Genomic DNA, 17222 nt, shown 5'->3' with positions numbered 1-17222 from the left:
TATGTCGTGATTGAATAACTTTAAAGGGGAATAAGATTTCTAATCTTTATTTATATTTAGGAGTAGCCCGAAAGAAAAAAAGACAACTTATTACATAATTATGAGAGCATTACATATATCTAGAGCTAGTTTTATTTTGTTATTATATAATCATCTAAAATAATTATTTTGATAGGGAACAAATCCGTCTTCTGCAAAGGTAAGCCAATAAGAGTTGGAACAAAATGTGAGTGACTTGAACAATATTGGATTTCAATTTCCTAAAGCATTCAGTATTTGAGATGTTGTTTAGTGGTTATGTCCTATAAAAATGTATTGTCTAATAAATTATCTGCTTTTGTAGGTTGGTTACTTTGTGAGAGTTGTTATTATTCATATTTTCATCTTATTCTGTAGTGAGGTCCACGTTATAATGGCAGTGAGGAAAGGTGGGAGAACAACGTTGCCAATGCCTTGTCAATGTCTTGACAATGTATTGTCAATGCCTTCTATGGAGGGTACCTAATACATGTTTATTGATGTAATATAGCCTGTTCATTATTATTTAGAATAATCAATCATATTTTACCAAGCAAGAAATTATATTTTTCAATGATTTCATAATGAATTTTTATAATCAAAATGAAATATTTTTTAATTTATTATATTTCTTTGTTGTTAAAAACCGATCTGGCAACAGAGCAAAGCGAGAAAGAGATAGCGCTGTCAGCTTTGTTAAATGATAGACAATGATAGCAATATCATTGTCTGCTATGTTTGCTAATCAAACACTGCCATTATAACGTGGACCTCACTCATTTTATTGTAGGTACTTTTTTTGAACTGTTACAGTAACGTTTTGTATTTTTTTGTACTGTTCATACATTTTGCTGCTTCAATTGTGTCCGTTGTATTAACTGTTGAATATTTTTATCTATTTCTTGAGTAACAATTCCAGCTTTTTTGACATTATTAAGCAGTTTTCTTGAAATATTTTGTGTGTTAATTTCTATAGTTCCTGAGAATATGTTTTTGTATAGATAGTCCAGTATTGAAATCTAATAGAAATTACGTGGTAGCCAACTTATTCCTTCTCAGGATACTTTAACTAGCATTAATGAAGAAGTTAATTATTTGTGAGTAGATTGTGACATTAGTCTAGACTTTTCCATCGCCTTTTGAATTTATCAATTAGCCAGAAGTTGATTCCCCTATACTTGCTAGGTTGTTTGTATCTGTGATGTCTTTATTGTTCATAAGTAGAGCCAATGTATCTAGAATACGTTTTATCAGAGATGAAGTGAGTCATAGGTTTCCTTACTCTTGTTTTTCTAACTCTTTATCGTTCATATGTAGAGCCAATGTATCTAGAATACTTTGTATCAGAGATGAAGTAAATCATAGTTTTCCTTTCTCTATACTGTAGTTGCATTCGAGGTACATTGATGTAGACCTATTATCTAGAATACGTTGTATTTTAGCTACATTGATGTAGACAATTAACAGAAAACTATTGTGATCAAGTTCGATCTATAAATTTTCATACATGATCAATCTAAAGATTCTATAGATTTGATATTCCGCTCAGTTGCACAAAATCCTGTTCCATTTCAATCATGATTGAATTTCATGAGATCCAATTGTAGTTTTTGTTCTGAAAAGAATGCTTCTCTGATTGGTTCTCATGACATTCAAACGGAATTAGAAGCTAACAGACTTCTGTGCAACTGGGTGTAACTGTTTATTCATGAATAGAAATATAAATCCAAGTAGCCTTTTTGAAATTGTTTATTTACAACATATTTCGGCTATATGATATCATTATTATTGATAATGGCGTCATTTTGTGAGTAAACAATTTTTAAAAAGGTACTCAGATTTCTATTTTTATTTATATTCAAGAGTAGCCCTAACGGAAAAAATACTGTTAATTCATGTTTGAAATAGATAATTCTATCTTCCTTGTCGAGAAAATATATCTTTCAGTGATTTAATAATACATTATTATGATCAAAATTGGATATCTTGTTTATTAGTTATACTTCTATTTGTTGAAAAACTATCTGGCAATGTTGCAGAAGTCGGAAAGGATAATTATATTATAAATGTTCGTTGATGGATAACAGACAAGGTGGATATCCTTCCATGGAGGATTGCTAAAACCGGTATATCTGATGTAATATTAACTGTTCTTTATTGTTTAAAAGAATCAATTATATTTTATTCTCCAAGAAAGTATATTTTCAATGATTGAATAATGAATTTTCATAATTGATTTGAATTATTTTGATAATCTATTATATATCATCTGTCAAGGGCTAGAAAAGGGCAGCGCTATCAACTTTGGCGAACGATAGACAAGGATACCAATACCAATGTTGATCAAAAAGTGTCATGAATAACGTGGGCTTCACTATAGTGTTTTTATATGATTGAAAATTGAAGTAGTCCTACTAAAATACTTAAGGGCCGGTTTCCGATCTCGGGATTTAGCTAAGTTCTAGACTTTAAACAGCTGGAGTCAGAAAATTGGCTTTCCGAAACAGGGCATAGTCGCAGCTTTTATGGTAATCTATATTCTCTAATTTCTATAATATTGGGAACGTTTTTCCCTGACGAAATGAAACATTCATAAATGATTCAAATAGCTGAAACTTCATTCTATTTTCTCTTCAATTTATTCTGTGTTCAAATGTATAGTTTTTCGAATTATAATTTCAACATGGACTGTGACTATGCCCCATTTGGAAAGCCAATTTTCTGACTCCAGCTTTTGAAAGTCTAGAACTCAGCTGAATCCCGAGTTCTGAAGCTGGCCTTAATTATCTTATTTCTCTATAGAATTTTTGACATATAATATGAATAATAATTATTGTGTGATGCTGTTTGAAGGGAGCTAATGCTAGTGGCAGATTATGATATAATTAAACATTCATCTAACCCTGTCAAAATACTAACCATCCTACCTTTCACATGTAATTTTGGAATGATTATGATACATTTAAGTTTGAATGCTATAATAATTATTGTGAGATGCTGTTTGAAGGGAGCTAAAATGCTAGTGGCAGATTATGATATAATTAAACATTCATGTAACCCTGCCAAAATACTAACCATCCTACCTTTCACATGTAATTTTGGAATGATTATGACACATGTAAGTTTGAATGCTATATTTTTGTAGAATTTAGGAAATATATGGCAAATGTTTATTGTGTGAAGGGAGCTAATGCTAGTGGCAGATGCACTTCGCCTTGGGGGGGCCATTCTCAGTGTGTACCCTGACATGTTGGCCCCTCAGCTGGTGGGGCGTCTGCTGCCTGAGATAGGCACCAACCCCAATGTGAAGATGCTGCTGCAACAGTGCGACCAATTCGGCCCGGAGAACTGCGCCCTTCTGCCATTCTTCCACTGTCTGCATACGCCTGGCGGACCCCTCAAGGTACGATAATAAGTAGGGAAAATTCCCTTTTTTCTAGTGTTTGTAACGGTTACAGCTACTATAGTTACTGTAGTAACTGTAACCTTCCATAAACTGAAGGTATAATATACCTTCGCTATATTAAAGTGAGTTTGATTTACAGTCTCTTGCATCCCACATGCCATCTCACTCTATCTATCTTATCTCCCTCTGCCAAATTTCTCAATTCCATCTTACATTACATTAATTCCAAAAAAATTGACATAATATTATTATATTAAATTGATGGTTAGCTGTCACAGGAGAATAGAAAGGCTATTATATCAATGAACTCAGTACGGTAACCAATAACAAATAATTATTTGTCTATTGATGAAAAAATATTTTACAAAATAGGAATATTCAATGTAAGTTACCTTCCGGCAGTCGCGCTCTTGTAAAAAGTACAACAGTGTCAGTTTTTTTGCTGCACAAAACTCTTGAATGGAGTGGTGTCAGTGAATGAGTCACCTATGCATTCCAAAACTTTCCTCCATCACTCCACTGAGTTGCAGTATCAACCGAGCAATGGTTCAGTCTTTAGGTGCCATTTAGTCGCGACAGTGCATAAGATAGGGGAAGACTGTATACAGGGTCTTTAAACGAACCAATAACACAGAATTGATGGCTTTGCTTGATGTACCTTATTGGGCTATGAATAATGTTAATCATCCAAATGTTCATAGGCGTAAAATAATCCAAGAAGATGGAAAAAGTAATTATATAATTAATTAATATGTTTTGACAGTAAACAGAGTAAATAACACTTAGAAAATTGGATGTTGTAAAAAATACAACACGCGACCGCTCTTGTGATCGAGTAGGGTGCGACTACCGGAAGGTTAAAAACATAAAAAATTTGACATTCATCTACAAAGTTAGACTTGATAAATTTTCAAAATGGTGTAAATACAACTGAAAAACTAATAAATAAAATGTCAGTTACAGCCCAATCCTATATAGAAACAGTCAATTAAATTTAGAAACATGAACATTGTACTTGAAAGTAACATGATAGATTCTTATAATTTTTTTTCAGTTTTACTTTGTTTTTCTCCAATCAGTTTACTAGGGATTGCCAACTATAGAGACACTGGGCTACCAAACTGTGTCTAGTCTGTTAAAAAAATATTGGAATTTTTGATAATTCACATTGTTTCATCAAGTTTTCAAATCAATTTGAGCTTGGCCCTGGATTTGAAAGTATAAAATTTCAAGTTTAAAAAGTAGTTCTTTCTTTTTCCTTCATCTTCCCTCGCTCTCGAACATTTTTCTTCTTGTGAACATAAGTGTTTTACATTTTTCTCTACAAACTCTATCAGTGAAGTACTATGTACTTATGCCAGCGCACAAACCTAGGTTTTGCTGGCATTGTCAGATTGAAAACAAGTTATCTTTAGTTTAAGAATCTATGTGTTGATTGGAATCTTATTATGTATCTCTTAGAATAGAATAGAATATTTATTTCGCCAAAATACAAAATACAAGATTTATAATGTAAATTATAATAAGTCTTTGGCACAGCCAGCATAGTCAGACTTGTGCGCTAGCTGTGAGTTCGTAAAGAGAACAGTACAAAGTAAAAGAATACTGAAACATGAAAAAACAACAAGAAGACAAAATAAATGAAAATATAATGTAGCCTACTTAATAGTAATTCCAATAAATAATACAATGATAAAGGAAAAATGATAACCAAAAACAAAATCAAATACAATTACTCTTCTAAATGAAAATGAATAAAGAAAAATACAAGAAGAAATTAAATAAATCAATTAAACAGAATAACACAATATATCTTTCTGAGTAATCATTTGTGTAATATTTTTTGTGTAAATGAGGTTTGTTTTGGTGTAAACCTCTTCGAGTTGTACTTTTTTTCATTAATGTATTCTCAATAAATAAATAAATAATAAAACGAATGACATAACACTTTTCTACAATTTAGTGCTTACCAACATCCAAGTTCTTGCTCATCTATTATTTTCATGATTCATACATTGTAACTCATCATCATTATCTTCTTACTCATTCTGTTGATTCATTGGCAGGTATCAGTCCTCTGACATTCATTTGTTAGTTTTATCCATTCTTTGTAACATTTTTATTTTAATTTTAGAATCTTTCCATTCCTATATTTTGTTTTATGATAATTTTTTTGTATATATCTATTTTTTCCTTCTCTTGTATTTCTATAGTTTTTTTAACAATATTGCAATTGTAAGTTACATTGATTATTGTATTTTCATTGTATAATAATCTTGTATTGTTCTATTTGTGAAGGAGACACATTAGGGGTAACCTGTTGTCTCCATAAATAAATTGTATTCATTGTATTAGTTTCAATTTGATAAAATGAATTTGAATTTGATTAGATTTGAAATTTGGTTGTATTGTTGCAGTACTCGCTGGAAGGCCACCAGTTTGCCGTCTTTGACTTCCGTATGACGGACGACTATCGCTACATCGTGTCCATCTCCAACAAGTTCATCACGTGGGATCTGTCGACGAGCGACCTGACGCGTGACGTCAACCCTGGCCTCGAGGGCATCATGCAGCGTCTGTGTCTCTCACCCGACAACCGGTTTGCTGCCGCCTTCACCAATAACAATCAGGTGCGTTTAGGGATGTTCCAATAACAATCAGGTGCGTTTAGGGATGTTCCAATAACAATCAGGTGCGTTTAGGGATGTTCCAATAACAAACAGGTGCGTTTAGGGATGTTCCAATAACAATCAGGTGCGTTTAGGGATGTTCCAATAACAATCAGGTGCGTTTAGGGGTGCTCCAATAACAATCAGGTGCGTTTGGGGATGTTCCAATAACAATCAGGTGCGTTTAGGGATGTTCCAATAACAATCAGGTGCGTTTAGGGGTGCTTTGATATGATATTAACAGAATAATTAGTTCATTGAACGAGCCTTAGCGAGTTCTCACTTTTGACTTACTGAACGCCAAACTCGTTGTCCGTCTGTTTATATGTTCTGAAATAACTTTAGAGAGAATTGATCAGCTTCAAATTTTGAACACGAATTCATCGAACCTTTTTACAGGTCAAGTTCGTTGGACAACTAAATTGACTCACTCCTTCGTTCTTTTTCAGGATGTAGAAATAGCATTGAAAGTGCATAAGAAAAAAAATTGTTTTCATTTATCATTTATTTAGCTGGAATTAGCTGCATGCTATTTCTGTAATTTTCCCATTCATTTAAAAAAAGCTGATGCTATTTGGGAGTTATCACACAGACTGCTAGACTGACAGACTTTATGTGCCAACTCATGATTTCAGCTGAATAATACACAAAATCATTATTCAATCTATAAGTTCCATCTTCCGTTGACGTCTGTCTGCTGTCTGTTTTCTGCCTGTAACATGAATGAATTTTATTTATTTGCCAAAAACAAAATACAAAAAAGCTTTACAAAAAATAAATATAAGTATATGCTACTGCACTTAAACCAAGATACATACATTTATTAAATTATATATAATAACGAAATGATATCCTTTACATTACAAACAATAGTTTTAAAATGAAGATTCAATTTATGATCACATGCATAAGTACAGTAGGTGAGGCAAAAACACCGGCAAAAGGAAGATTCCTTGTGCGCCAGTGTGAGTCGTAAATCAGCTTAATCAGGGATGTAATATATAAACTTGAATCTAGCGTATGAAGTGTTCGAAAATATAACTTATAATATGATGTTGATTATTGTATAAAAGTCAACGGTTGGAAATAATTCAAGTTTAGCCATGCCTCTATGGCTCTTTTTTTGTGTTTATTATTTCGGAAATTATTAAGTGGAAATTCACTTTCTAGTATATTTATGAATTTACTGCTAATGTAGTAAAGTTGCCTTCTAAGAAGAGCTGAGTTGGTGTTATATATTTCATATTTTCTTATTGTATTATGTCTAAGATTATAAGATTTATGTCATCGGCTAGAGGGAAATTATGCTCGTATTTAAAACTGTAATTTGTTATGCAACTAAGATATAACTGTCGTATAGTTTTAACATCAAATTCACTGAACAAAATCTTACTATCATAAGTTCTAGGTTTCTTTAAAATTGTCTTTATGATGAATTTTTGTATTAGAAAAAGGTTTTTACTATGGGTATCGAAAGTCCCACATACGCGCAAAGTTTCTTTTTCGATCCCCACGGAACCTACTACTGTAATATCATACTTTTGAAATATATATTTAGCTGTTTCCATAATAATCCTAACCAACTCTGTCTAATTACATGCTGCGGTACAGTAGAACAGTTCATGAGCAAGTTCTTCAACCCAGGGGGTCTCTAGTATTTGTTGGTAATCCAAAAGAAAGGCTCCATCAAATGTCGAAAGTCATGAAAGTATAATGATAAAACGTCAACAAGAGAACGGTTTGGCAGAGATCAGTTGTAGCCAAATATTCTGAAACTTCTCGCCTCAGATTTGGCACATTGGCCGTGAGAGGTGATAACAGTGCAAACCACAGTCTGCGGCGAGTCCCCACCTGAATAATAAATAATGCTGATGTCGGCATATTCCCACCGACAGCTCTGCAATGCGTGCAGTTCATCGACACCAAAATACTCCAATACTGCTACAGAGATATCCACTTCAAAATGTCTGCACTGTTCCAACAAAACGCTGAGATACTACTGTAACAGAGACAAAATTATGTGAATAAACTTTTTCTATCATTGGTCTACTAACAGGTAACCCGTGCTGGATTTATTTTAAAACTTGACAAACTGAAAACTTGACCTAGTGGAATCTTGAAGAGTTTGAAATAGGCCTAGAACCATCGTCGGTTAATTGATAAACTATAAGTACAATTTCAAGTTAATCAGTTGAGTAGTTGAGACGTGATGATGCGTCAAACATAATCGACCTATCCCGTACTTGTATGAGCCAGTTCTTTCCTTTATTATAGTATAAAGTATAGAATGTGATATAATTACTCCATGTCTACAACCTTAATAAATTTCACTTTCTTAGTATACTAGAGATAGATAAAAGTGTAACAGCCAAAACCGGTATCTTCTCAGTTCACTAGAGATTGACCATGGTGTAACAACCACCAAAACCACTATCTTCTCAGTTCACTAGAATATTGACAATGGTGTAACAACCAAAACCGGTATCTTGATTTTTAATAAATCTGTGGTTGAACAATTTCTATAGTGAGGTCCACGTTATAATGGCAGTGTTCGATTAGCAATGAATTGCTTTCCTTGTTTATCATTCAACAAAGGAGATAGCGTTATCTCTTTCTCGCTTTGCTCTGTTGCTAGATCGCCTTTCAACAATGTAGATTGATTATTATTAATAAATATTTAATTATTTGAATTCATTATGAAATTATAGAAAAATATAACCTCTCGCTTAATAACATATGATTGATTATTTTAGACAAGAATGAACGGTTAATTTTACATCAATAAATCTGTATCAGCTACCGTCTATAGAAGCCATTGACAAGACAAAGGATCGGCAACGTTGTTCTCCTATCTTTCTCCACTGCCATTATAACGTGGACCCCACTATATACCCTTTTATCCACACATCAGAACGTGAGGTCCACGCTATAATGGCAATATTTGATCGACAATGGTGTTGCTATTCTTGTCTATCATTCAACAAAGCAGATAGCTCTATCTATTTCTAGCTCCACAACGTTGCCAGATTCAATCCAATTCAATTTATTACTTGTCATGGCTAAACAATGGTAAACATAGACACTAGTCACGCACATTAAAATTGTAACATCCATAAATAAAGAAATCAAATCTAATCTAATCATCAATTTATCATTCTTTCTTTCTGTATCATCAATATCCTATATTCGCCATCTCTCTCTGTTGCAGACGGTACTGCTGAACATGCTGACCAGTGAGTATGTGATCCTGGACAATCCACTTCCAGATGACGAGGAGGTGGTCGGCCATTTTTTGCTCAATTCGCACCTATTCATCCACGGCCATGCCAACTGGTGTCGATTTGACATGCGCGGCAATCTGGAAGCCAGGCGAGTATCGCGCGAGCTCAGCGAGTTCTATTGCACAAAATATCATAAAAATATTGCATAATATAAATACTATACAGAGTGTCCTACGAAGGTGTAACAGCCGAAGACCATAGATAGATTCTACATGTAATTTAAAACAAAAATGTCAAGTTAAAATTTTTCATATCGACCGTAGTTTTCGAGATACATGGACTTTTCAATATTTTTGAAAATCTGGTGTGGCGCACTCACAAACTTTCCTTACCGTTATGAAAATTGATCACTTGACGCTAGTGTTCACGCGCATCTCAAGTCTACTATTCGAAGATCTGAGCCAGATGGTGACCGGACAATAACGCTGGAGACACACGAGGTCTGCTATCTCTTCATAGTGAATGATTTATTGTGAAATCTAATATCAAAATTTGCATAGATGGGGCGGAGCTCCTGAAATTTTTACAGATATGGGACTTGTGACAGTTGAAAGAGCTCATCTATCACAATTTAAGGTATAAATTTGATCGAAATCGTTGGAGCCGTTTCCGAGAAAATCGCGAAAAATCCTGTTTTTGACAACATTTTTCCATTTTAGCCGCCATTTTAAATTGCATTTGAACGAAATTGTTCGTATCGGATCCTTATATTGTAAGGACTTTGAGTTTCAAATTTCAAGTCATTCCGTTGATTTGGAGATCAGATATCGTGTACACAGACCCACATACTCAAACACACACATACAGACCAATACCCAAAAACAACTTTTTTGGACTCAGGGGACCTTGAATCGTATAGAAATTTAGAAATTGTGGTACCTTATTTTTCGGAAAGCAATACTTTCCTTGCCTATGGTAATAGGGCAAGGAAAGTAGAAAACGTCAATAACTAAAGAACTATCAGTTGAAATCTAATCACAAGGATATGATTGGGAAGAGGCGAAAATTTTCAATAACATTCATAAAATTTGTCCATCTGACGTTTTTGAACTTTCTGTGAGCGTTCATAGTTGAAAAAGTACATTCGACGAGTTCAAAGCCGAATTAAACGGCAACCTGAAACAGTTTCAACGCTCATAAAACATTCAAGAACGCCAAAATCATTATTGAAATAATAAATTTCAAATAAGAAAAATATAAATATTTTAGTTTAGTATACTGTTAATGTTGAAATAGAAGGAACAAATTATGTGCAACCTTATCTAAATTTGGGAGAGACACAAGGTTACCTTATTTTTCTTTCCCTATTTATTTATTATTGTAAAAACACTATAATTTAATATTATTATGACATTGGAGGAGAAACCAGGCTGAGCCTGTACTATTTTTCGCCACACACAAAAATAAACAATATATGAGAATAGTTATTTACTAAGCACTTCCGAAAGCAGAAGTGGAAGGTCATAGCTCTAGCAAATCTGAGGTAATCTGAATATCAGGAAATTGTCCAAGTATTTTTATTTTTTATTCTGATTTGTCTAAATAACCTAAAAGATGATGTTCAATTATGTGGGAGGATGAGTTTATACTTTTTTATTCTTTCAAATGACAATAAGATGATATTATTATAAATGTTTCAATTATTGAATAATGAACACAAATAATGAAAAGTTTTCTGATCAGCTGTTTTTTGATCACCTTTCTTAGTTCCATGTTAGCGGCTGGAAAGGGTACTCTTTCCGGCCTAGGCCGGAAAGAAACCTGTTCTGACGTCAGACGAGAGTCGTCTGCAAACAATGTCTTTCAGATCTACGTAGGGACTGGAAAACAGCTGCTTTCTGTGCAGTGTGGCAAAAACTAATTTAGTGGATATTTGTTTATTCAATTTTCAAAATCTCAATATAATCATTGTTTATGAGAAATTTGGTGGCTATGGTAGTAGTTAATTCAATAATTGGCAACTAGACTGACGTAAACGGTTCCAATGGACGACCATATTTGGCTGAATGAACGGCCGGCAGATTCGTCCGATCCAACAGCCTAAGGGATCGGTTGAATACGGTTCCAGTGGACGTTTACCTTAATACTTGTTATTTTATTCTAGGACACCAAGCCCTGAGAACCCGGGTCAATGGCCGATGCTATCAATGGAATTTGACAGTCTGGACGATTATCGCCTGGTATTCTGGTCTGGATCGCTCGATGACTCATCTATGATGCTGCATAGCTATCGACCTGAGGCCAATATCGAGCCTATCAACTTTCACAAGTATGTCATACAGAATATACTTCTTAATTTTAAAAAAAAAAGTATTAAATTATATAAAACTTTAAAGTGAAAAAGCACTCACATTCTTTGATGTGGCGATGTCCGTTTCGTGCTGGTATCGCACATTTTAAGGTTATGAGGGTGAAATTTGGTGGGGGTGGAGGGGAATTTTGGTGGTTAATGGAGGAGTATTTAAATGAGTTTGTCAACCTCCCCTCCACCCCCACCAATTTCACTCTCATAACCTTAAAACTTCAGTTCCTGTTTGGCTTGAAAATGTGCAATACCCACACGAAACGGACGTCGCCACATCAAAGAATGTGAGTGCTTTTTCACTTTAAAGTTTTATATAATTTAATAGTAATAATAATAGTGGAAACAAGATGGATAACCAACAACAACAAAAAAAGTAGTTAACATATTTCCTAATAATTGTAGATTGTAGCTCTCATCGAATTTCTTCCCAGAGCTCTTAACCCTGTGGTTATATATTCGAGTCTTCCGGGTGGTTCACAACATTTTACTTTGAATTTTCATTCAATAATTATAAATTATCAATTTACTTTTGATAATAACATAGGGAGAAGTTATCATAAGAATAGGCCATTTCTCCATGGTGTAGGTCGATCATGTTCCAAATTTCAATGTTAACTGAAGCCGATAGTAAACGTATATAGTTCTTTTTGATGAAGCTGGTAGTCCCAATAATACCAGGATATTGCCATTCAAGAGCAAATCTTTCTCCAAACTTCAACCCTGAACTATAACTACTCATTTATCACTTATCTCCAACTTTTATCATAGAGAAAAGATGGCATAATAAGATATCCCATGGTATAGAGCGTTCATGTCCCTAATTTCTACTACTCAGGCTACCTATTCTAACTACTCAGGTTGAATGTTTCAAAATGTAAATTCATGAGTTTCAATCTTCAACTCAACCCTCAAATAAATGTGTATCTTAAAAGTGACAGACCATTGGAGCAGGTAAGATACTTCAAGGACCTTGGAGTTCAATTTGCTTCTGATTTTTCTTTCAATACACACATTGATTGGATAGCTACTAGGGCAAATCAGCAAATGGGTTTTATTCTGAGAACCTGCTCACCCTTTAATAATGTCTTGCCTCTGATATTAATTTACAAGTCACTTGTGAGAAGTCTGCTAGAATATGCTTCAGAGATATGGAGCCCATATCATGCAGAGTTAGTGTACTGGAGCGATTGCAAAATAAATTTTTGAGATTCATGTTTTACAAGAAATTCAATTACTATTGTCCGTTAGATTTTCCAACTGAGTCACTGAGAAATTTATTTCACATTAAATCTTTAAAAGTAAGGCGTGATGTCAGAGCACTCATTTTCCTCTTTGGTCTCCTGAATAATGAAATAGATGCACCACATTTACTATCTAGATTGAATATATATGTATCACCTGTGGCTCGACGTTCTGATTTTTCATTCATGGTTCCCCGCTCCAGAACTCTAAGAAACTATCACTCTCCCCTGAATAGAATGCAGAGAATTTACAATAATTTAGCGGGACAACTAGATGTCTTCTGGTTTTCTCGTGCTAGATTCCGCAAAATTTTATACGCTAGTATGGTTTAGGTGGATGTCAACAATATCATTTGGATGCATGGGTGTGGCTGTGCACATGGTTTGGGGCGAGAGGTACGGTATTTTGTTATTATTTATATGAGAAGTTCTGATCATATTTTGATTCAATCATTGTTTTTTTTCAATTTTGCATTTATCAAGTTTTTTTTCTCTTTTTCAACTAGATTACAAGTTTTTGTACTCATTGTATTTTTTTGTCATTTTCTTCTTTTTCTTATACATTAATTTTCCTATTAATATTTTTCTTATTATTATCAATAATATTATAACTATTTTTTCTTTTTTTTTAATCTCAATATTGTATTGTACAAAATATAAAGGAGACAGATTTGGGGTAACCCCCGTTGTCTCCATTTATGAATGAATAAATAAATAATTTCAAGCCGAATCTTAGTTAACTGAAGCTAATTACGTCGACTACTGTCTATTATTATAGAGTGCCTATTATTATATCTACTATTATTACTGTTTTGTTGGGAGTGTAAGAGTGTAAGAACGGTACAGTATGAGAGACTACCAGTGTCACATAGCTTCATCAAAAATAACTACCTACTAGAACTGTCGGCTTTAGAGTTAACAGTAAAATTTGGATCATAAACGCCCTATACCATTGGATATTTTCTCATGCTATCTTTTTCCTATGGTATCACCCTAAATGATACCGTATCACATGATACATTATCATCTCAACTTGATACACAACACCATAATATGATAAAAAACTTCCAAACTTTGAATTAATTCTACAAACCATGGGATATCTATTTATGCTATATTCTCTCTTTAATATCACTACAAATTGATACAGTATCATCACAAAATGCTATCTTTTCTCTATAATATTTCTACAAAATGATACAGTAACACCAAACATGATACAGTATCACCAAACATGATACAGTATCACCAAACATGATACAGTATCACCAAACATGATACAGTATCACCAAACATGATACAGTATCAACACAGTATGATACACAACACCATAATGTGATACAAAACTCCCAAACTTTGAATGAATTCTACAAACCATGGTATATCTTCTTATGCTCTTCTCTATAGTTGATTCCAATAAATTTTACAATTTAATTTCATACTTATCTCTTCAAACTTCTAATGAATAGCCTACAAACCATGGGATATCTTCTTATGCTATCACTTGATAATAATCAGTTGATTTGTTGTTGACAGTGGCATGGTTCTATCGAGAGACAGAACTCGCTTGTTCTGTTGCACAGAGGAGGGCAATTTCAGTGTGACCGAGTATTCGGCTCCAAGAGGTGCCAAAACCTGGACTAAAGTCAGGCGACTACCGTCAACTTGTAAGTAAATAAATCATTCATCTCTAATCTTTCACAGACTTGTTTCATATTGGAGGAGTAATTTTCAAGGAAATTGTATTGTAAAATAAAAATTTGTATTGTAAAATGACCACGTAGTGAGGTCCACGTTATAATGGCAGCAGAAAGATAAGAGAACAATTTCTTGTGTAGTTGAGAAGTTGATATTGTGGTAATTATTCATATTGAATGAAAAATATTGTCAAAAACCACAGATTTATTGATACTTAGAAATTCTAAGTATCTCTCAATAAGAGAACAATGTTGCCGATCCTCTGACCTGTCAATGCCTTCTATAGATGGTAGCTGATTGTAGGCTATGTATTGTAAAATGAAAAAAAATATTCCAGGACTTTAGAGGGTCCACGTTATAATGGCAGCGGAGAAAGATAAGAGAACAATGTTGCCGATCCTCTGACTTGTCAATGCCTTCTATAGACGGTAGCTGATACAGGTTTAATTATGTAATATCAACTGTTCATTCTCGTTTAGGCTATAATAATTGATTATTCTACAAAGGCGACTTTCTAGCTGATTGTATGTATCGATTTAATGTATTGTAGAATGAAAAAAATATTTCAGGACTTTAGTGAGGTTCACGTTATAATGGCAGGAGATAAAGATAAGAGAACAACGTTACCGATCCTCTGTCTTGTCTATGCCTTCTATAGACGGTAGCTGATAATGGTTTAATTATGTAATATTACCTGTTCATCCGATTATTTAATTTATTTGTAATTTCACAAAGGCGACTTTCTCGAAGTATTTTAAGCCTATAGTGAGGTCCATGTTATAATGGCAGTATTTGATCAACTTTGGTATCGCTATCCTTGTCTATCATTCGACAAAGCCGGTGTTACTATCCTTTTCTAGGTTCACAACGATGCCAATTATGTTTTTGACAGTGTATAAATATGATTAAATAATGCAGAGAATCGGCATCGCTATTCTTCTATCTTTATCTACTGCCATTATAACGTGGACCTCACTATAGGTGATGATGATTGGATGAATGATAATACAATGAAGGTAGAGTTATGAATGAATAAACTATACAGGTTTTATTGTGTTGACATTTTTTTATTTTATTCTCCTAGTTTTTGTATTTATTATTTTTATCAAGCAAGAAATTATAGTTTTTAATAATTCATAATGAATTTTCATAATGAGATGAAATATTTTGTTAATTGATATAATTCTACATTGTTGGAAGACGATCTGGCAACAGAGCAAAGCGAGAAAGAGATATCCGCTTTGTTGAATGATAGACAAGGATAGTAATACAATTACCAATCAAACACTGCCATTATAACGTGGACCTCACTATACATTGGAATGCAGAGCGCAGATTCACACGGTTTGCTTTTCAAATCTGCTGACGTCATCACCCAAACAACGTTCCTAGTTTGTTCCTGTTCTCAAGTTTTTTCTCCTTGTCTTGCCTCAGCTACTTTCTACTCTTTCTCTTCCTCATTCATTCTCATCTTCCAACTCTTACTTCTTTATCTTCTTCCTCCTCCTTCTACATCTTACTTCTCCATCTTCTTCCTTGTCCTTCACCATCACCATCTTCTTCCTTCTCCTTCTCCTTACCCATGTTCTTCTCCTTCCCCATGTCCTTCTCCTTCACAATCTCCATCTCCTTCCTTCTCCTTCTCCTTCTCCATCTCCTTCTCCATCTTCTTCCTTCTCCTTCTCCTTCCCCATGTTCTTCTCCTTCCCCATGTCCTTCTCCTTCACAATCTCCATCTTCTTCTTCCTCCTTCTCCATCTCCTTATCTTTCTCCTTCTCCATCTTCTTCCTTCTCCTTCTCCTTCCCCATGTTCTTCTCCTTCCCCATGTCCTTCTCAATCACAATCTCCATCTTCTTCCTTCTCCTTCTCCATCTCCTTATCTTTCTCCTTCTCAATCTACTTCCATCTACTTCTCCTTCTCTTTCTCTACTCTTTGTCGGAAAATTGGAAAATCATCTTGCTAGCTTTTCACTAACCATCGTCAAACAGGAGAGATTTCAAGCCAACGGTTTGTTTGCTGTTACTATAGTTATGTAAGTAAAGACAAGAAAATAAATAAATCATGGAATTTGTTCGAAATTCACTGGCCATCTACACTAACCACTTTCCTCTTGAATTCTCCTCTACTCTTGCAAGTATTCCCTTCCAGTATTCCCCTTTATTATCACTTCCTCTTCCACTTCGTCTCTTCATACTTTTCTTATTCTTCTTCTTCTTCTTCTTCTTCTTCTTCTTCTTCTTCTTCTTCTTCTTCTTCTTCTCCAACAACTTCTGAAGGATATGATGAAGAAGAAGGAGACAAAGGTGGAGACGGAGAAGAAGAAGATGATGGAGGAGAGAAGAAAGGAGAAGAAAAAGAAGAAGAAAAAGATTGCAAAAGAGAAGAATATTAAGCTTCTTTCTTCTTCTTCTTCTTCTTCTTCTTCTACTTCTTCTTCTCCGTTCTTCTTCTTCTTCATCTTCTTCTTCTTTTTCTTCTTCTTCTTCTTCTTCTCCGTTCTTCTTATTCTTCTTGAAAATTGTTATTATTCTTTTAACATGTTATGATTCATAAGGCATTGGGACAAGAGGCTAACCTCAAAAACAGTTAAACGTTCCAAAA

At 34.1% G+C, this 17222-nt stretch overlaps 1 protein-coding gene across 1 annotated transcript in view; it reads left to right on the top strand.

Annotated features, from left to right (window-relative positions):
* Positions 1–17222, top strand: part of LOC111054278 (NACHT and WD repeat domain-containing protein 2) — a 129580-nt gene that overhangs the window by 71882 nt on the left and 40476 nt on the right. The window contains exons 15-19 of the mRNA XM_039419720.1: positions 3202–3421; positions 5842–6054; positions 9302–9462; positions 11479–11643; positions 14457–14587. Coding sequence (XP_039275654.1) covers positions 3202–3421; positions 5842–6054; positions 9302–9462; positions 11479–11643; positions 14457–14587 — 890 coding nt within the window. The remainder of the gene's footprint in view (positions 1–3201; positions 3422–5841; positions 6055–9301; positions 9463–11478; positions 11644–14456; positions 14588–17222) is intronic.

Source organism: Nilaparvata lugens, chromosome 1, assembly GCF_014356525.2.
Source record: "Nilaparvata lugens isolate BPH chromosome 1, ASM1435652v1, whole genome shotgun sequence".
In the NCBI taxonomy this organism is placed as follows: domain Eukaryota; kingdom Metazoa; phylum Arthropoda; class Insecta; order Hemiptera; family Delphacidae; genus Nilaparvata; species Nilaparvata lugens.
This window is presented reverse-complemented; position numbering and strand designations above follow the sequence as displayed.